This window comes from Mustela nigripes, chromosome 3, assembly GCF_022355385.1.
Source record: "Mustela nigripes isolate SB6536 chromosome 3, MUSNIG.SB6536, whole genome shotgun sequence".
Taxonomy (NCBI): Eukaryota; Metazoa; Chordata; class Mammalia; order Carnivora; family Mustelidae; genus Mustela; species Mustela nigripes.
Window position 1 is genome coordinate 21,989,886 of NC_081559.1, and position 21,587 is coordinate 22,011,472.

At 35.0% G+C, this 21,587-nt stretch overlaps 1 protein-coding gene across 1 annotated transcript in view; it reads right to left on the reverse strand.

The window, feature by feature from the left end:
• Positions 1-21,587, reverse strand: part of ERBB4 (erb-b2 receptor tyrosine kinase 4) — a 1,176,406-nt gene that overhangs the window by 304,151 nt on the left and 850,668 nt on the right. Inside the window, exons 6-9 of the mRNA XM_059395472.1 lie at positions 12,399-12,517; positions 9,346-9,487; positions 6,127-6,240; positions 4,239-4,365 (exon numbers count right to left, since the gene is read on the reverse strand). Coding sequence (XP_059251455.1) covers positions 4,239-4,365; positions 6,127-6,240; positions 9,346-9,487; positions 12,399-12,517 — 502 coding nt within the window. The remainder of the gene's footprint in view (positions 1-4,238; positions 4,366-6,126; positions 6,241-9,345; positions 9,488-12,398; positions 12,518-21,587) is intronic.

Here is a 21,587-nt window from a genome sequence, read left to right on the forward strand (position 1 = left end):
CCTTTACTGAGAATACTTCCAAGTTGCTAGGAATGAAATGAATTCTGGACTGTTCATATGAAACCCAATGGACCACAGAAATTTTATATACTTAATTTTAGAGATTCAGGACTCTCATAAAATAAGTTGACAGAATCCTACTTACCAACTTCAAAGTACCTGCAGGGAGTTGTATCCTAGAGCCACTTGAAATCCAGAGGACTTTAAAATTGAGAACTTTCCTAGCTAAATTCAGAGCCACAAGAAAGAACTTTATGTCCATCCTGTCATTGCGTTTGGTGATCCAAAATAAAGCTCAGGATAGAGAGAAACATATTTTTACAATTCCATTGAAATTGCTTTATTTTTCACCAAACCCATTGTCTCTTTTCCATTGTATACCATCACTGCACCCTCTTATCTAAGCACTTTCTTGTCTGTGTCTCAGTGCAATACAGTTTGAACATGCTTATTTGGTGAGCATTTTGTTACTCTAAGTACATGCACATGACTATTATCAAACATGACAAGAGATGAAAGGTGAACATTCGTATGGATAGCCCTGTACACAGGTTTGCCTGTGGTTCCCATTCTAAATAAAGGACTAAGAGTGCCTAGTCTATTTCTGGCAATGACACCATTGTGTTATAAAATGAGCACGACAGCTAACTTTATTGAGTTCTTTTATACATTAAAAATTGTAATTATGGACATTGGGGAGGGTATGTGCTTTGGTGAGTGCTGTGAAGTGTGTAAACCTGGTGATTCACAGACCTGTACCCCTGGGGATAAAAATATATGTTTATAAAAAATAAAAAATTAATTAAAAAAATTGTAATTGACAACCATAAGTTTATTTTTTTGCATAAACTTTTTTTTGAAAAGCATAATCTCATTTAATTATGAATTTTACCTATTAGCTTAAATACTTTAGCTACTTTACTCAAACCATATGTCCTATTAAAAAATAGTTGAAGATCAAGGTAATGGGAATTAAGGGAAGTAAAACATGTCTTTAAATTACTAGAAGTTTTTTGCTTATAATATTCCATGTTATTCACATTTAAAATCTCTCTCTCCATCCAAGCATGAATTCTATACATGAATACAAATATGTCTATAAATTTATAAGATGTCTTAGTCCCACCGAATAGACTTTTTATCAAAACCTTCCAAAGATCAAGAGAAAGACTTCAGATAATATGTTTTATACTGACACAAAATTAGGAAGAATGAGATATATCATATATAACATGCATATTTGCTCTGGAAAATGCCTTATATATTATGGTTGAGACACAGTAATATTAATTATAATGTTAGTATTAAAATATTCTAAGTGTTATGATTAAGAAGAAATAATAATCTTCTGGACTAAGGAAGGAGTGTGACTTACCAAAAAGGAAATATTGCCATGAAAAAAACTTTGCCTCTATTTGGTTTTCATTAGTCTACAAAATAATATCTGTTACATTACATGTTGTGCTACAACTAAATACAGTCATTGAGATTTTTCTTTAGCACTGCTTCCTCCTTTGCTTTTTATTTTTTCTCTCCCTTTTTTTCTCTCCCTCCTTTTCTCCCCATGCCTCTTTATTTTTCCACCATTTATTAATGTTTTACAATATATCAGGTACTCAGCTGAGCACTTAAAAATCATCTTTGTTCTTAATCTCTGCAATAATCAGAGAAGGTAGGTATTTATTACAAACCCAATTCTCAGCTTTACATTGGAGGAAACTGAGCGTTTGACATATAATGGAAGCCAAGCAACTCAGTAAAACTGTCTATGTTAGAGTCTCAAATAAAACTCTAGTATAGTCTGGCTCAAATTAATGAACTAGGAAATTTAACTTTTACTTCTGAGTTCATTTTTAAGAGAGACTTTGTTTACCTTTCTGTTCCTAATCATGCAAGTCAATTTCCTATAATCCATTTCCACCTGAATGAATTAGCAAGGTTGTTTTCCTTGAAAGTCTGGATTAATCTAATACTTTGTAATGATTCTTCTCATAAATTTGTGAATAAATGGTATCTATTGTGCAATATATTTTTATATCTTGACATATCTGCTTCCCTATTTTGCACATATTTTTAATATTTCCTCTATTCTGGACGTTAGGTGATTCAGAATATGTAAAACCATTTTACAAGTAGTATAAATCCAGACTTCAGATAAGTATGCTCCATAAGGAACAAAGACTAAAATAAGAATTGTGAACTGCATTTGATCATCTTTGTCAAACTTCCCCGCCCATGGTTTACCTACAAGATTAACCATCAGTGGATTTCCTTCGTTGGTTCATAATCCTTCTACTATCACAGAAATCTTGCAGTGGTTCTCAATGTGGGCAGGATTTCCTCCCTCAAGGGAAGCTGGGACATTTGCAGAGACATGTCAGTTGTAACAGATATTGGGGGACATAATAGGCTTTTAGTAATAACCCCAAGCCAAGAAAATTAAATGTCTTTTCCTAGCAAAGTTTTGCCTCATGTCTTAAATAACCTTAAAATGTCCCACCCAATTAAGGACCCATGTGTACAAATCCATTACTTTACTTGTATTTTTTCTTTAAATCAAAAATAGAGAATTACAATCACTTTATAAAATTATGTATATAAGTAGGCTATATTATCTATGATTATGAAATAAATTTCATAATTCAAAAGGAGGTATGAATACACTTAATAAATAAAAGATGGATGTTGGGTCTGATTAGAATGAAAACAACTTCTCCAATGCAATTTATAAGACTGTGTTTTCAAATCTTTCCCTGCACTGATGGACTTGAGGCCAATTCTTTTATTATACCCGGGTGGAGGCAGGCAATGTGAATTAAGTAGGTATGTCTTCCTATTTCTCACAAGATGCTGTTAACATGATATGATCTTTAATTCATAGTGGTATTTGATTTTGAAAATAGTTTTGGTCTTGAAAATAGTTACAGCATAGATATATTGTTTTAGTAAATGTCATACATGCATTTCATTATATAGATGCACCTAAATGTTGACCCAGGTCTCCTACTCATTGGGGTCAAGGAGGTGAGGTTAGCAATGTAAATCGATTCAGAGGGTTAGTACTGACTCTGGTAAATTTGGTTGTCCTATCTAAAAATGGCTAGAACTACCTGGCTCCAAAAGATTGTTGCCATGTAGGAGAATGTGTTAAGGGTAACCAAATCTACATATTTTTAAAGAGAAGTTAGAAATCTTGAACATATATACTTATTTTTTAAGCATTCCTTGGGCTGAATAAAACATATCTGGGGCAGAAAGTGTGTACATTCCATTATAGTATCTGGCATGAACCCATATTAAAAGCTACATTTTAAAGAAATGCTTTATGCAATAAGACCTACTGTAACTTATTTGCATGGAAAGGAACACTTTGTTCTATTTCTTTTGGTATTCTTGTTTGGACATATTTATTCATAATGTATTAAATTGTTTTGCTTCTAGAGATGATGTGATATATGTGGGAGTTAAGATTTTGAATTGAAATATGTGAGTCATATTCTTTATCTGTAGCCTGTAGCACTAATATTTAGGGATTAATGGTAATATAGATACATAGATAAAATATAAAGTAAAAATACTGACATTTTTATTACAATTGAAAGAATACAAACTTGGCTGTTTTCCTAGTTAAAACCAGCAGGTGGTTCCATAATGAAGGAACCCAGAAAATGTTACAATTTTTATTGCTAAAATGAAATTCATTTATTAGATCTCCTATACTAGTACTAATTTCCTAACCTAAGAGAAAGAGAAAAAGACACATCAGGCCAAAGAGAATTTCTGAAAGCTCAAGAGAATTTCAACTTACTGATTGGTTTTCTATGACATACATTTTAAAAGGATATTAATTTATTCTTCCCTGAACTAATCAGTTAGGAATTTGAATGAAATTCCTCACTTCACCCATTGACACTGTTTCCTTAAACATTTGTAAAAATATGTCAAACTTTCTGAAATCTGTGGATTTGAGGAGACTATCCCACAAATACGCTTTAGCTTACATATAAACTTATATTGTCAAATCTAAGTAGTTACTAAACTCATAGTCTATGTATCTCAAAACTGTGGTTTTTATTATCACTGTTGGTAAAATCTGGAATTTGATTTGGTTGGAGAAGAACATTAACAGAGTGAAGAGCTCATCTAGATCAAAAGGAATCAAACAGACAAAGCTAAAGAATCTCTTAAGCTTTGTCTACACGTCGTAAAATAATTTTCTACAAAAATTTCATACTGACCCATGAATACCAGTGACAAGGAAGATCAAATTCCCATTGATTTTGGTGCAGTTTACGAATTTGTCAATGTTACTAGAATCCACGGTCTGAGCTGACATCAGTGATCCTGTGCCAATGCCATCACAAGCTGCAGAAAACAAGACTCACCATCAGGGAGTTGAGCAACTATTTTTTTGGTCAATAAATCATTGCATCTTTATTATAAAATAACAGTATTTTTTCATTATAAAATGAAGAAAGTTCATCATAAGACATACACAGTTTTCTAACAAGTAAACTAAAAATTTATTCATGCAACCTTAACTGCTGGGCCTGCTTTAAAATATTGTCCCTGCATTGTAGTCTCGTGACCATGACACATAAAAATATCTTATATCAAGTCCAAGTATACCCGCACAACACATATGTAACTAAAACAAACTTCCAACAATCAATGCTTGCTTTTGGCATGTACAATCAACTATTTTTTCATCTACCCTAAAATATCATTTTACTCACTTGAATAAAATAATTTCATAGTCTAATGATGCTCTTCAAACTGGGGTTTTACTATTGGTCTAATTAAGAATATATATTAAACAAAGTACTAATGTTGGGAGCTGTAACCAGAAGCAAGAGCCATTGAAATATTTATACTTAAATTATTTTTTAAAGATTTTATTTATTTTATTTGAATGGGGCAGGAGGGTGGTGGGTAGGTTAGACAGCATGAGCAGGGAAGGGTCAGAAGGAGAGGTAGAGGGAGTGAAAGAAGAAAAAGCCGACTGCCTGCTGACCACAGAGCCCAACCAATGTAGGGCTTGATCTCAAGACTCTTGAGATCATGACCTGAGCTGAAGACAGACCCTTAACCAACTGAGCCACCCAGGTGCCCCTATTCTTAAATTCTTAAATTGAGTATTACCTGTACTTTCTGAAGGCTGTACTCAAAACAAAAAACAAACAAAGCGAAGCAAATAAAATATGGGGCAGGGGGAGAAGGAAAGAGGAAAGAGAGAATGTAGTAAAAAAATAAGTCTTGATTGCCATTTCTCAGGCAATCAAGACTTTTAGAAGGCTTAATATCATTTAGAAAATTTAGACTGTATGTTCATCCTGCTTAATTTAAGTTTCATTGGGGTGAGGAATTGGAACACCACAGCTAGAAGGGATTTCTTTCTGCACTCAATTTCTAAAACAGGAATTATCTGCAACATTTATTTAATACGTATGGTAAATTTCCTTGTCATTTTATACATCTAATCTTTCAAAATAGTTCTGAAGCCCTGGAGGGTAAGTATCATGTTATTTCTCTCTTTGCATCCCTTCATATGCATAGCAAATCATTTAGCGTAGAGTGGAAAGCGATTAGTATGGGTTCTTGATGTGAAAATAATCACACAATCCATCCCTTGTTATGTGCTTAACTTCTAAGAATTGCTGCATATAGAATAAAATATAACTTTTTTTAAAAAAGACTTTATTTATTTATTTGAGAGAGAGACAGTGAGAGAGAGCATGAGCGAGGAGAAGGTCAGAGAGTGAAGCAGACTCCCCATGGAGCTGGGAGCCTGATGTGGGACTCCATCCCGGGACTCCAGGGATTCATGACCTGAGCCAAAGGCAGTCGTCCAACCAACTGAGCCACCCAGGCGTCCCTAAAATGTAACTTTTTTCCTGAGTTTCTATCAATGTTAACTCCCAGGTTAACCTGGATTATTTAGTTTACATCATTCAAAATCAATAACACACACTGTTAAGATAGTTGGTACTTTGGGGAACTAGTCAAAGTCGTGGAAAGGTATGTGTGTGTTCAGAGAGGGGAACTTAGCCAGTCGACTGAAGAGCAAATGGAAAAACCTTGGAGTAGGTCCCTGTTCTAGCCAGCATAATCTCAGCTATCACTCACCTTTTGGGCAAATATCCGTGCAAGGTTTACACATTTTAATCCCATTTTCTTCTACTTCCATCTTGGAACTAGGGCAGGCACGTACGCAAGAACTGGAATCCACCACAAAGTTATCTGATTGGGGGAAAAAAATAAAGGCAAAATGAGCAATAATGTTGATGGCCGGCAAACAAGTTTAAAACAAAGTACTTTAGGGACTGACAATGATGAGTATCATTGATAGTACACATGTCTGCCTCTTTCCCTAAAACAACTCTGTTCAAATATCTCCACCTGAAACAGAATCTGAACATCCACATTCCAATCCAAGGGCAGCCTGTGTTAACAACAGTTAGTCCTTGCTTGACTACTGCTCCGCATCCTGAAGAGCCCCCAAGACACAGTGAATTTCTTTTATAGACTTAGGAAACTACATGACATTTAGTTTGTGTTTTTCAATAGTTCCACTTCATTTCATGCCATGATGCAAGTCTGTAATCTAAAAATACTTCAAGTTACATGCAGCACAAATGAAGCTGAAGTTGAATTGCCTTGGATGGAGAGAGCACGCTTCATATCCAGGAGGAAATGTTTAAAATGTGTTCTATCTCTTAGTGGAATGCCACAAAAACTGTTCCACAGTTTTATATGAGGAAACAAAATGAAATTTGAAAGGAGACTAGGGAAGGTATATTACAAAAACCAGGAATGTCTGATTACCTCATATGCTGGTGAAATATTTAGGGCTCCAGAGATCTGAAATATGCCAGGATGCTTCCTCCCCCACCCCCAAAAAGGAACAAATTATTGCATCTAGAGCCTCGCACTGTAGAGGCAACATGACACCTGCTAGGCTGCTTTGTATTTTAAAGGCAGTATCCTTCCCTGTCTGGGCATACTGCTTCTGGTCTAACATTCAGTCTTTTGGAAGGCTTCTGGCCTTAAAGGGGTCTCAGATCAGGAAAGGCATATGGTATAGGTCCAGTCTGGGATGCAAGCATTTTGCTACCTGGGTCATAAAATCCAAGTGGTGGGGCCCCTGGGTGGCTCAGTTGGTTAAGCTTCTGACTCTTAGTTTTACCTCAGATTATGATCTTGGGGTTCTGGGGGTCCAGCCCTGAGTTGGGCCCCTGTGTTCAGAGTAGAGTTGGCTTGAGGATTTTCTGGCTCCCTCTCCCTCTCCCCCTGGCCCCTCTCCACTCACGTCCTGAGCTTAGAATAAATATGGATTCATGAGCAGTGGCTTGCCTTGGGAGAAGAAATATTGGAAAATCTGGAAGGGAGTCTGGGATAGTAGAATGGGTATGGATCCAGGGGACTGGGCACAGTGTGATCTTGATATGCCCAGTTATCCACCAGGGGGCGTCTGCCACACAAAAAAGGTACGTTGTTGAGCCTGCATCACAGCCTGTCCCTTCTTGTTCTTCCTCCTTAACAGCCTAATCTCCATCTGAGGGGAACTCAACCTGCAACAAGTGAATGTACTGTGTTTATGGAACCATCCTTTCTTCAAGGTGGTCACAGGAATACCTCACATTTAAACACTTCTACGTTTTCGCAGCAATATATGCCGAGTGGAGTAAAGACAAATTATAAATACCCTCATATCAGTTAGGTTCAGGTTTTGCTGTCAAATCAGTTTCAAAAAAATATTTGTGTGGAGCTTTTTGAATTTTAGAATTCAAGATTAAGGACTGTAGAGCAGTATTTAGAAGCTAAATGTCTTTGTTTTTCTGAGATAGTTACAGTTTAGCAAACCATGCCTTATGCGGGGCCCCTCAAATATTTGAGATTTACATTGCTAAATAATGAAGTGTTTAGTCTGTAGTTTTTTTAAAAAGATTTTATTAATTTATTTGAGAGAGTGAATGAGAGAGAGAGAGAGAGAACATGGTGGGGGAGGTCAAAGGGAGAAGCAGGCTCCCTGCTGAGCAGGGAGCCAGAGGCGGGGCTCCATCCTAGGACCCCAGGATCATGACCTGAGCTGAAGGCAGTAGCTTAACCAACTGAGCCACCCAGGCACCCAGTCTGTAATTTGCTGAACTAAACTATTCTAAGAAAAGAAATTTAGGAGGTACCATATCTAAGGAAACTGGAAGTGTAATTTCACAAAATTATTCTCAGTGTTAGCCACTTGCCACAAGCTAGATGTTGAAAGCTTGTATGCGTAATTATTCTTTTAACCAATATAAAAATATTTAATAATAATGACTAGAATTGTCATTGTTTTCAAAGACTTGTTTTTATATGCTATCTCTCTGATTCTTATTCCCCATTTCTTTGATCATTGTAATAACTCTCGTAGTGACAAGAGCTATGATTATTATCAGCCACATCTTAAAGAGGAGAATACAAAGAAAATTGAAATAGTTCATTTAAAATCACACGAGTAATACATGGGCCAAGGCAGAACCCACAGCCACTCTAATCCCATGTCCTTATATCCTTTATACTTCTTATTTAACCGCAGGCACAAAATGAAAAAAAACCATAAGAGTGACATGCTATAGCTTGTAAAACCTTCTTCTTTTAAATGAATATATGGACAAATGTAGTGATTTTTTTTAAGTTTTTTTTAAGGGTTTTTTGTTTTGTTTTGTTTTGTTTTTTAGTTTTTCTGGTAGATAAAACAATAAAGAAATAATGTCCCATCATTCATTCCAAGCAAAGAAACTGACTGGAGCAAATATGAGGACATACATTTACTGAATTCCTGATGAAAGCTAAACTGGTTACTTTGAAACCCCAGGATGAGCTGTCAATTTTGTAAAGGCCTCTAAATAGCCCTTCACTTCTATTGTTATTGTTTATGATGAGATTTGATATTAAAACTATAATTCTATACATTCTATTATAAATAAGTAATCAGAAAGGATATTGGGTAAAAATTCATTGTGATTAGAAGCTGACCTCATTCATTACAAAGCTGGCTCTCATTTTTTTTTGAGAAACAGCATCATGTGCAAAAACACTGAGGAATAATAAAAACAGTAAGTTTAGAAGGCAGCAATACTATACTCTAAACTCAAACATTCCACTCCTTTGCTGAGCCTTTAGACTAATCACTTCAATTTTTTGAATTTTAATTTCCTTATTAGTGAAATGGTAGCAATAGTACCTCTATCCAAGTAATTCACAATATTGTCGCAAATTTTAACTTATAATACAGGTGCACGATTTTTGTGTGTGTGTTTTAAAATCATGATCTAATTAGTTTGGTTATTCTTATCTTTTACTTACGGGGACATTTCTTGACACAAAATGCTCCATATGTATACTTTGCATTGAAGTTATGCTCCAGTTGAAAAGTGGTAGGATTGTAGACAAAAGTTTGGGGACACTGAGTAACACATGCTCCACTGTCATTGAAATTCATGCAGGCCTGAAACACAGAAAATATTAGTTTCATTTAAAAATAACCTTCATAATACTTGTTAAAGGAATACTGTTCTAACAACTTTGTGAGAAGAATGTGTTCTTTACTTATTAAGTTAATATTTATATAGAACATATGTGTATGTTCTATTTTTATATTTCACAAAAAGTATAAAATTGGACAAGTTTATAGTCATTAAGTGCTTATTTTTAAGTTCAAATTTGTTCTGGACTTCAAAAATTTTACAAAAAAGTTTTTCCAATGTCAATGAATATACAATCTATACAAAGATATTGATATTCAAGTTACCTAGTCTCCACCCAGTAATCTCCAAACTAATAATGGTTTCATATTAAAATTAGCTAATAGTGAAAAATAATTCCAACTTACACTATTCAAAGGGTTTATGTTCAGTCTTAGAGTCTGACACTAACTAACTCCCCAAGTCTACAGTCTAGTGTTTCCTTAAATCAGGTGTTTGGAATTGTTCAGTGCCATAATTGACGTAGTAAGCATATTCATCACCGTTGTATAGTGAGAAAACATTGTAACAGCCATTTAAACTGGACTTGAAGAAAAAGCTCTGGCAGGTGACTAGTCAAATATAAATATGGAGTATGCCAAAATGAAGAGAAGCAGCCTATACTTATCTCACAATTAAACAATGTGCTGCCATTTCCTATATGGTCTAATGCCAGGCCATTTAGTGAACACCATCAAGTTCAAACAAAACAGTTTGTTTCTGCTGCCTTATGCCTTTCTAGTGAGACCTCAATTTATTAATGCATTCTAATGCCTTTGAGAAGAATTAAAAAACAATTTTACCATCTGAGAAGTATTTGGTATAAAAATAGAATATATGTATAAGTACATAAAACATCGCTTTCAAAAGAGTGGATGAACTAATTCTCTTAATTAAACAACTTAAACCGTCATAGGAATAATTGAGGTTTGGGGAAGTAAGCTAATATGCACTCAAGCTATATTTTATATTTCATCATAAATTGTATGGTTATTAATAAGCACTAATTCATTCTGTTTCCTCAAAACATTTTCTTCATCAATTGTTGTTTTAGCAAGCACTTTATCACCAACATGACAATTCCCTGATGATAGTCTACTAGATGCATAATCAGGACAAGACTCACTCATGATACATTATTCACTAAGATGACATTTTCCAGGAAGAATCTATTAAAAAGCAATCTACAAAACTCACTAAGTTTTAATTTATGGCTATAAAACTTCATGTGTCCTCATAATTGCTTTACGAACATACTTTATGCAGTGTTGTGCGCAGATTGCTTGGCAACAAAGGGACATAAACTAAAGGAATCAAACCAATTTACCTTCCAGACAGCATGTAAAACAACCTAACTTACACCAAGGCTTTGGTCTGGCATTCTTGAACATTCTGGACCAAATGCCAAAGTAGAGTCATTGAACCATTCCATAAAAGTAATGAAATGAGAACTCTGAGACTCACCCGGCACTCTGTTTATTATGATAATGGAACCATGAAAATAAATCCAATGAAAAACTTCTAAGTGAAAGTTATGGTTATTGGTGGTTTTTGTTGTTACTGTTTTGGAATTGTAGAGAGCTGCTCAGCATCCTGGACATCAAGCTTTACCTTGTGTCTGGTGTTAGCCAAGAGAAAAGGTCTCACTTCAAGACCTGCTAAAGCACCTTCCTTGAAATTTTAAAGATTTTTTTTTTTTTTTTTTTTTTTTGAGAGAGAGACAGTGAGAGAGAGCATGAGCTAGGAGAAGGTCAGAGGGAGAAGCAGACTCCCCATGGAGCTGGGAGCCCGATGCGGGACTCGATCCTGGGACTCCGGGATCATGACCTGAGCTGAAGGCAGTCGTCCAACCAACTGAGCCACCCAGGCGTCCCTGAAATTTTAACATGTTTCTTTTCTTCTTCCTCACTACTCACTTCTGCAATATATAATTTTGTTTCATTACAGGATTAGGGTCAACAAACTAAGTTTCTTGTGACGTTAAGAAAATTATTAAATGACTATATCATGAGAGCTTTAATTTATGTTTTGCTTATTTTCAGAGTTGAGTCTCAATTTGAAAAAATATTCAATTTTAAATCTATATGTGTATTTTCTGGGTATTTAAAAATGTGAAAAAAGAAAATGAACTTCTGTGTTCATTTTTAACAGCAAAGGCAATTTCTTTTTTATGATTTTTAACTTAAAATGAAAATAACATCTGTATATGAAATTGTGTTAACTATAGCTCACAGAACTGTTTGTATTCAAAAGAACAGAAATAACTGTATTGGGGATATTAAAATGTAATTAAAACATGTCCCCAACAAGCTATAGATGTTAATTTTAAGGAAAGAAAAGTGTCCCTTTCTAAAATAAAAATCACGCAGATTAGCATACAAATTGCTTTAAGCATGCATTTGTTAATCTTATAAATTATGAAAAATATTAACTTGCAAACAAAATAAACTGGGAAATAGTTAAACTTGTCAATTTATGAATAATCTTGAAATCTATAGCTATAATCTTAAAATTTAAGTCCAAGAAATAAAATTTCAAGAGCCCCCACTCGGAATACTCAACTATGCAACACCATAAACAGGTGATCCATGTAAATTTTAGAAGGATGCTATTAGCTTTTAAAAAGATATCTCAATACGTTCCTCTTCATATTCTCTAATGCATCTCACCTGTATTATAAATTACATCAGAATTACATAATTCATTTGCTAGAACAGAACAATCCTAGGTAATCAATAGCCACCTAGTGAGGGAAAGAATTATAGGAAGGCAGAGCATCTTTCTTAATCCTAAAATGGTTAAACTTGATCTTATTTTAATTAAAGATTCAATGTGCCTGAGTCCCACCAGGAAGGAGAGAGATAGGAGAAGTAGAAGGGAAACGCCAAGACTTACAAAACAGTCTGTGTCCTTGGGTCCCGAGCAGCCCCCAGCACATTCTCTATGACAGCAGTCACTGACATAGGGCCCATAGCACCTGCCATCACACTGTTCTGCACACACCGTCCTTGTCACTGTGGAAGACAGAGATGGGACCCTGATCAAAGTCAGTCACCAAGGGACACTTCTAAGGTGCTTTGGAGTAGCTGAGAAAAGCTGAGCTTTCGGGTAACAATACTCAACCCACCATTGACTCAATTCAGCTCACGTTTACCAAATGAAGTCAGCAACAGGTCATAAGCACTGCTCAAAAACCTTCAAAATTAATAGAAATATTTGTTTCTTTCTTGTTCCAGCAAGCTTTACAAAACAACCGTACAACTTAGCAGGGAAGAATCAAATTTGAAATAATTGAATGAAACATTTTGGCAGCTTGCAAAAAGATGGAGTCAGCAGTGAAGTCAGTCCCCCATGTGCACAGTAAGGTTTTATGACAAAGATCTCCCCAGAAGTAATCTAAGCCTTTTAGAGTCAATGCAAAAATGGAAACAAACTTTTACATGATTCACATTGCATCTTACATAAATCATATCAAGTAGATAGATAAATATAGCTAGAGAAACAGATACATATATAGTAACCTGGTCAGGAATAGCATCACTGTTTCTTTTCTTGATATTTAAGTGAAATTTCTACCAAGTTTCCTGTGTAAGGAACAGAGCCATAGCCTCAAAAGAAGGAAAGAAGGGAGGGAGGGAGGGAGAGAGGAAGGAAGGTGTGGGAGAGAGACACATTCAAAGAAGACGCAACACAAATTTCCATTGGTCTTTTCCTATAATGTCCTTTGATCCAAGCTGACACCACTATATTAGGGTATGCTTTAGTAAAAAATTGGTGGTATAGGCTGGGCATCAAAATTACAGCTTTGAGGGACACTTACTTCTCTTATTCCAAAGAAATATATTTAAAGTATTGACAGAAATGAATGAGTGCTACAGAATATGTATAGCACATTGCATCGTGGCTTCTGTATTTCCACTTCACTCTGGTTTCCTTCCATCTTTTTGACAAGTTCTTCAAAGCTTCCTTCACTGCTACTATAGCAAGATCTGTCTTCCAAACAATAGCATTCCCCAGAGTTGGGCTTGTCAATTTTCTTTAGGTCATGGGCTCATGCCTAGATGAAATCATCCATCCCTTATTTGCATACTACCTATAGGTAGATGACATCAGATCCCAAACTGAATTGTCTATTGAGCAGTAGCATATGTTACCAGCTGCCTACAGAAGACCCCACTTAGATATCCCAAGATGTATCATAGAGAACATTACCCCCTGTGCCATCGACCAGTCAGGCTTATCTCTCTTCTTTCAACCCTTCCCTTGATCATTGCTAGCACCATACATTCAGTAGCTTAGCTAAAAACTGGGGATGTGTTTTCTATTTCTCCTTTCCCCTCACCTTTGCTTTTATCGTCAGGTAGGATAATCCCCTCACCTTTGCTTTTCCTATCTAATAAAATTATTGAATAAAATTGCTAAGTAATGTTCCTCATTACGGTCTCTTCTCTCTACTCCAACTTTGTTCGAAAAGTAATCTTTAAATGACTGCATAGCCTGCTAAAAGTTTTCTCAGATCCCAATTAATCCTCCAGCTGCTCTAAAAGCGATGACTTGAAAATACAAGCCACCGCCTATAAATCAGTGCTGTTAGCAGAACTTGTCATCCCTTTACTAAAGGAGTAAACCCTGAGCAAGGGATAAATCCTTCATCAACTTGATCTTTACTGTCATTTCTCATTGTGCTTCTCCCATCCAGCCACACACAATCACCACTTGTGATTCCTGATTTCATGGATCATTTCCAATTTTGATTCTCATTGCTGTTTTATAATATACTTTCCTTCATGCTAAAAACCCTCCCTTTTTTTTGCCTCGCAAATATGCATTTGTAAGATCCAGTTCAGATGTCTCTTTCTCTCCGAAAACTCCAGATATGGGTCCAGGATAAGTCAGTTTATCACTGTTTCATCTACACAGGGAGGAAGTTAATGCAGATTCTATGTTATCTAAAGGTCTAGTCTCAAACCCAAACTCTATTCTTGTGATATGGGCAAGTTATTGAATATCTCTGTATTTCACTTTACTAGTTGTAAGATGGATTTAGTATTAGTACCTATCTAATGAGGTTGAAGATAAAAGAGATATCTGTATAAATTGCTTAACATGGTCTCTGTTAATAGTGGTCGGCAACTATTACATATTATTTCACTTATCATAATACTTTGTATTTTTTTATATTTACTCTTCCTATTAAACTATTAGCGTAGTTTTTTTGAAGTCCATTGCCTTTTTCATGTTTTTATCCTGGTGCCTGGTATAATGTTTGGCATTTAATATACGCAGAAGTAAGTATCCTCTCCAACTAAATAAATCGTATATTGCCAATTCAAAGAAAGTTATTTGTTGACTGCTTAATGCACATATCAAAGAAAAAATATGCAGGGATGTTTAAGTGGCACAGTTGGTTAAATGTCCAGTTCTTGGTTTCAGCTTAAGTTGTGATCTCAGAGTCATGAGATCTCAGTGTGGTGCCTGCTTAAGACTTTCCTTCCACCTCTGCCCTTCCCCACTATGCTCGCTCTCTCTCTTAAAAAAAAAAAAAAAGAATATTAAAAAATGCAGAGAGTTAAAGAGGTAGGACACTAAAAATGTAAATAGACAAATATTAAAATGCCAAGAAATAGAGCATACCAAAATCCAAATAACAGAATTATTGTTATTGTCTATTACTAGACTTAAATGTTCCTTAAATTCTTCATGATTCCATATTTTCACTTGAATCCTTTTTAATTGAACATGATTATGATATTCATAAAATAGTGAATGATGTTTAAATATGAACTATATTCTTCTGTTGAACATGATTATATTCCTACTTATGTAGTGCAATCAGTACAAACATCAAATACAATTTAAACAAAAACAACACTTGGACTCACTGTCTTGTTTTTATTTTGCAAAAATAAAGTTATATGATACGTCTTACAATCTTTAAGAAGATTTTGAAAAAGACAAATTTTAAGTCTCAATTTGTCGGTGCATTTTTTTAAAGATTTTATTTATTTATTTATTTGAGAGAGAGAGACACAGACGAGGAAGAGTGAGAGAGAATCTGAAGCAGACTCCAATCCCATCTTGTTTCATTTTCTTCCTTCCCGACTCCCAAACCCCCTACCCCACCACTCAAATTCCTCTTATCAGAGAGATTATATGATCACTGTCTTTCTCTGATTGACTTATTTCGCACAACAAAATACCTTCTAGTTCCATCCACATCGTTGCAAATGGCAAGATTTCATTTCTTTTGATGGCTGCATAGTATTCTTATGTGTGTGTGTGTGTGTGTGTGTGTGTGTGTGTGTGTGTATTGATCACATCTTCTTTATACATTCATCTGTTGATGGGCATCTAGGTGCTTTCCATAGTTTGGCTATTGTGGACATTGCTCCTATAAACATTCGGGTGCACATGTCCCTAATTTTTTTTTTTTTTAAGAAATTTAAAATCAATTTGGTCCATCCTTTTTTTTTTTTTTTTTTTTTGAGTTTTCACTGAAATCTCATTTTCCTGGGGAAGTCAACCCCTATTTAATACTGAATCCTTTCCAAACTACTGATTCTTGATGAATCCTCCTCTTCTTTTCTTTTTCTTTATCTTTCTCTCTCTTTCCTTCTCTCTGCTTCTTTCTTTCCTTCTTTCCTTTCATCTTTCCCTTCTTCCTCCATCTGTGTTATAGCATCGATCACCATCTGACATATTTTACAACTCACTCATTATACAGTGTGTTCACTGGTATATTCCAGAGTCTAGAACTGTACCTGTCATGATGGAATTTTTATTTATATTTTATATACATTATACATAATCATTATAGACATGAAATATAGCCAAACAAATTATATACACTTATTAATCTTCATAGTCCTACATTGGGCTTAACATTGATGTTCCTATCTTTTATCCAAGTAATATATTTATTTATATATTCTAATTAGTAATTCATACTATATAAAGGAAACAATTTTGATAGACATTTTTGTAAAAAAAAAATTCATATATAATTTCTCTCTTCCAGATTTAACAAGGCTCTTTTGATGTGCCCAAGTCGCTAATTAAAATAGCAGACATATGTTAAGTAAACAAATTACTAGATTTGAAATAAGTGCTATCACAGAACAGTCTATTAACTGGCTTTAAGTTGACAGGCATTGTTCAGCCAGAAATAGCATGAAGTAAGTCGCATTAATAGCTTATAAGTCACACTATATTTTAATCTTAGGCACGTATGTCTGAGTGTTCATTTCTATTTTTAACTCTATGGTGGGTCAAGTTACTATACAAAATGCTTCAGTTTCTCTTCATTTATATACCTTGATCTTTCCTACCAAATATGTAGATAAGATTTATGAAGATAATCAGCCATTAATTAATTAATTAATTTAAAAAATTCTTGAATAAATATTTTATTTATTTATTTATTTGAGAGAGAGAGAGAGAGAGCATGAGCAGGAACAGAGGGAGAAGCAGACTTCCCACTGAGTGGGCAGCTAGATGCTGGACTTGAACCCAGGACTCAGATCATGACCTGAGCCAAAGGCAGACACTTAACCCATTGAGCCACCCAGGTACCCCAATTTTAAAATTATTTGTTAAATGTTCACGTTAAGATCAATTCTCTCAGTGAGCATACTGTTTAAATATGATCATGTTTTTAAAATATAATCTAACAGTACAAGCTTATGTTCAATAATAATTATTATGCTCTGAAACTTTTAAAATATGTACATTAAATTATTCATTCATATATGTTGAGTCAACTTTAAATTGTTCAAATAGCAATTTTGTTTATCTAGTGGTGACATGTCATATATTTTTTCAGGAGACTTTGATCTTAGCTATGTGATTCCATTTCAAGAACATCCAAAGAAACATCTTTCTATAGTCACTACTTTTCCTAATTTTGTCTTAAGACATTAATGAGAATTATGGGATTGGCTTCAAAAGCAGTCTATAATTCATTTTAAAAATAAAAAAAGTAAAATATATCAGGACTAAAAATAGCACTTTTTGCTATCACAGTTTTCATATGCTTTAATTCCAACTGATAAAGTTCAGCAAACATGAAATATTCAGAAGTGTTTGCTTGACAGGTAACAATATAAGTAAGCTAAAAGAACAAAACAATAAATTTAATCTCTAGATAGTGATGTGACACAGTTATTAAACATTTCTTCACATTGTTACATAAGATTTATTTTTAAAAAGAAAGCATTCCCTTTGTATAATCTATTTAATGACATTTATTGATTAACAGTACTACTGAATATGGCTTAAACACATCAAACTATACTCATATTTTATTATGATAGAAAAACAAAACAAAACAGTTCCTGAAATCAATGAAGTACCTCACTTGGCCTCCATGGGAACATTAACTTATAATTGCTTTGGTTATATTAATTTCCAACCTTGCCTGAATATTATTTTGTTAGATTCCACCCCTCCCCCCATATTTAGTATCCTTCCTAAATTGTTCATTGGGTGCATTAAAATATATGGGTCAAAGAAATTTTTTTAAGATTTTTTTTGTTTATTTGACAGAGAGAGATCACACGTATGCAGAGAGGCAGGCAGAGAGAGAGGGGGAAGCAGGCTTCCTGCTGAGCAGAAAGCCCCATGTGGGGCTGGATCCCAAGACCCTGGGATCATGATCTGAGCTGAAGACAGAGGCTTTAACCAACTGAACCACCCAGGTGCCCCTTTGGGTCAAACTTTAACTAGCTTATTCATTGATGGTATACCACTAACTGTGATTGTCTAATATAAAAGGTAAAATATGGGAAATTAAGATGTTTCTTATATTAGGCTCAGTAAATTTGAGATTGGGAGTTGAGGTTCATTCAAAATATCCATAAGAATCAGATGGATAAAGCTTAAGGGACCACACATTCCATAGTCAGGTGATATATTGAGAGACTATCTATCATCTCAAGAACTTAAAGTATTTGTAAGTAACTTTAAAAAATTAAATAAGGTTAAATTAGGCAAAGTCTTGATAAGTGTCTTCTGTTTTTACACTCTGTCACTTTTCTCCTCCCTTCCTTATCTGCTACTCCTTTCTTCATTTCCTCCATATCTTCACTCTCAGGGCCTTCTGGTTCTGTTCACTTCCTCTACCCAGTGGTTCTGAACCAAGCTGTGTATTAGAGCATCTAACAGGGTCTTTCAAACTCTAATAAGGAAATTCTTGTGCACATGAAAATTTTGACTTGGTCAATTTCAGTGGGGCCCAAGATGGTCCATTCAAATCAGCTCCCAGGTAATGTCGCTATCTCCTGGTCCATAGACCCATTTTGAGTAGCAGGACACAGAGTACTTTAAAAAAAAAAAAGAAAGAAATCTTACCATTTGCAACAATGTGGATGGAGGGTATTATGCTAAGTGAAATAAACCAGAGAAAAACAATGATATAATTTCACTCATTTGTGGAATTTAAGAAACAAAACAGAGGATCATAGGGGAAAGGAGGGAAAAATAAAATAAGACTAAATCAGAGAGGGAGACAAACCATAAGAGACTCTTAACTATGGGAAACAAACTGAGGGTTGCTGGAAGAGTGGGGAGTGGGGGATAGGCTACCTGAGTGATGGGCATTAAGGAGGGCATGAGGTATAATGAGCACTGGGTGTTATATCAGATGGAAGAATCACTGAACTCACCTCTGAAATTAATAATACACTATATGTTAATTAATTGAATTTAAATAAAATTTTAAAAAATGATTGGGAATCATCTAATTCCTATTAAGTCAAAATTACCTGCAATGTTCTAGGATTCACCACTTTTAATAAACTCCCCAGGAGATTCGAAAATGCAGTCTAGAGTTGAGAATCATTACTCTAATCCAGGGAAAATAGGGAAAACTCTATAGATTATTTATAGCCTTTGATTGGCCAATTGACTGATAGTTCTTCATCTGAAATTTTACCACACTGACTGACCTCTTGCTTTAATTTCCTATTTGTGTTGTTAAGCCTTTTATCACTAGTTGAAAGAGCAAACAAACAAAAAATTCACATGACAGCAAGTAGGAAGATTTGGGAGGGAAAAAAGCCTAAAGTGGAAACAGAAATACTACTCGGCTGATTGTGAAGGCAAAAATTTCAGAGAGCAGTTAAGAGATGGTCAGAGAACTACTCTTTTCTTTCACCTAGCAGCTGTCTATGTAAGGAGTTTCCTGGACAGCCCCCAATTCTATTGCTAAACACATTCTAAAGCACATTAATTTTATTTTTATTTTATTCTATTTCAAATAGTATTCAGTGACCTGCGTACCTTTATGCTGCCTATTGTATTTCTGTGTATTGACCAGATTTCGAGAAACTGTGTTGATGAAATGCATCATGTCCATGAAACAGCACTTCAATGGAGTAGTTTTAATGTTAGGCTCTTTTCAGCTACATACTTGGAGGTTTGGACAAGAAGAAAAATGCTTGGGTTAAGGCAGAGGTGATTTCAGTTGGATGGGAAGAATAATTTATTGACTATTAGGGCAATAAAAACACTATAATGAGCAACTGAATGGGCTTCATGAGCCTCTGTTTGTCAGTATTTAAGGGAAATCTCTTGTCGATGCTTTAGACATCCACTTAATTAAGGACAGGGGGCTTGATGAAATGCTCCCTAGAGGTCTCCTTTAGTTCTGTGATCCAATACTTATTTCTATGAATGGTAAAATGGTGACTAAAAAAATGAACACTTTGTGTTCTGCAACATGTTTTTAGAAGGCTACTCTCATCAGGATATACTTCAAATTAAACAAATAAAGCTCATGGACTATTCAAGAATACACATTGCTTCTAGAGAGTGCTGAAATCTGCAGAAAATCAAGTAAAATGAAAGTAACACCAAACTGAACACCATTATTCATTTTCCCAAAGGAGAACAACTGGACATGTCTCTGTGTCCATTGCCAGGGAGAATCTAAGAATCACAGGAAAATTTAAAACAAATACACCTGTTCTCCAATAATGTGATTTAGTAAGTCTGGAGAAGAGGCCAGAATTTGTTTTTTTTCTTTTTATTGGGAGCCCTAGTTTTTTTTGTTTTTGTTTTTGTTTTGTGCCTTGTTAATTTTTTTTTTAATTTTTTATTTTTTATAAACATATATTTTTATCCCCAGGGGTACAGGTCTGTGAATCACCAGGTTTACACACTTCACAGCACTCACCCAAGCACATACCCTCCCCAATGTCCATAATCCCACCCCCTTCTCCCAAACCCCCTCCCCCCAGCAACCCTCAGTTTGTTTTGTGAGATTAAGAGTCACTTATGGTTTGTCTCCCTCCCAATCCCATCTTGTTTCATTGATTCTTCTCGTACCCACTTAAGCCCCCATGTTGCATCACCACTTCCTCATATCAGGGAGATCATATGATAGTTGTCTTTCTCTGCTTGACTTATTTCGCTAAGCATGATACACTCTAGTTCCATCCACGTTGTCGCAAATGGCAAGATTTCATTTCTTTTGATGGCTGCATAGTATTCCATTGTGTATATATACCACATCTTCTTGATCCATTCATCTGTTGATGGACATCTAGGTTCTTTCCATAGTTTGGCTATTGTGGACATTGCTGCTATAAACATTCGGGTGCACGTGCCCCTTTGGATCACTACGTTTGTATCTTTAGGGTAAATACCCAATAGTGCAAACGACATATCAGATAAAGGACTAGTGTCCAGAATCTATAGGGAGCCCTAGTTTTTTATAAGCAGCCTTGAAAACCCAACAATTCAAAAACTCTGTTCTTAGACACTTTCTTCTTCCTAATGAGAGGTTACTCTATGAAGGCAAAATCATTTATTTAGATGGGAAGGGAGAGGTAGAAATGGGTCTTAAACTGCTGCTTCCTATCTCACACTAGCTAGGTCACAGAATGATAGAGCCAACAATGGTTGCCACATAGACTGAGCCCTCAAGATACATAAGGCTATATCCTGATTTGGAGAGGGCAGAAATTGGAGGTTTTAACAATTATTTTTATTATTTAAGGTTTTATCAATTATTTTAACCAACAACATAAGGCTTAATGTTGAAAAAGGTTCTCAGAGAAGATATTTATTTATTTATTTATTTAT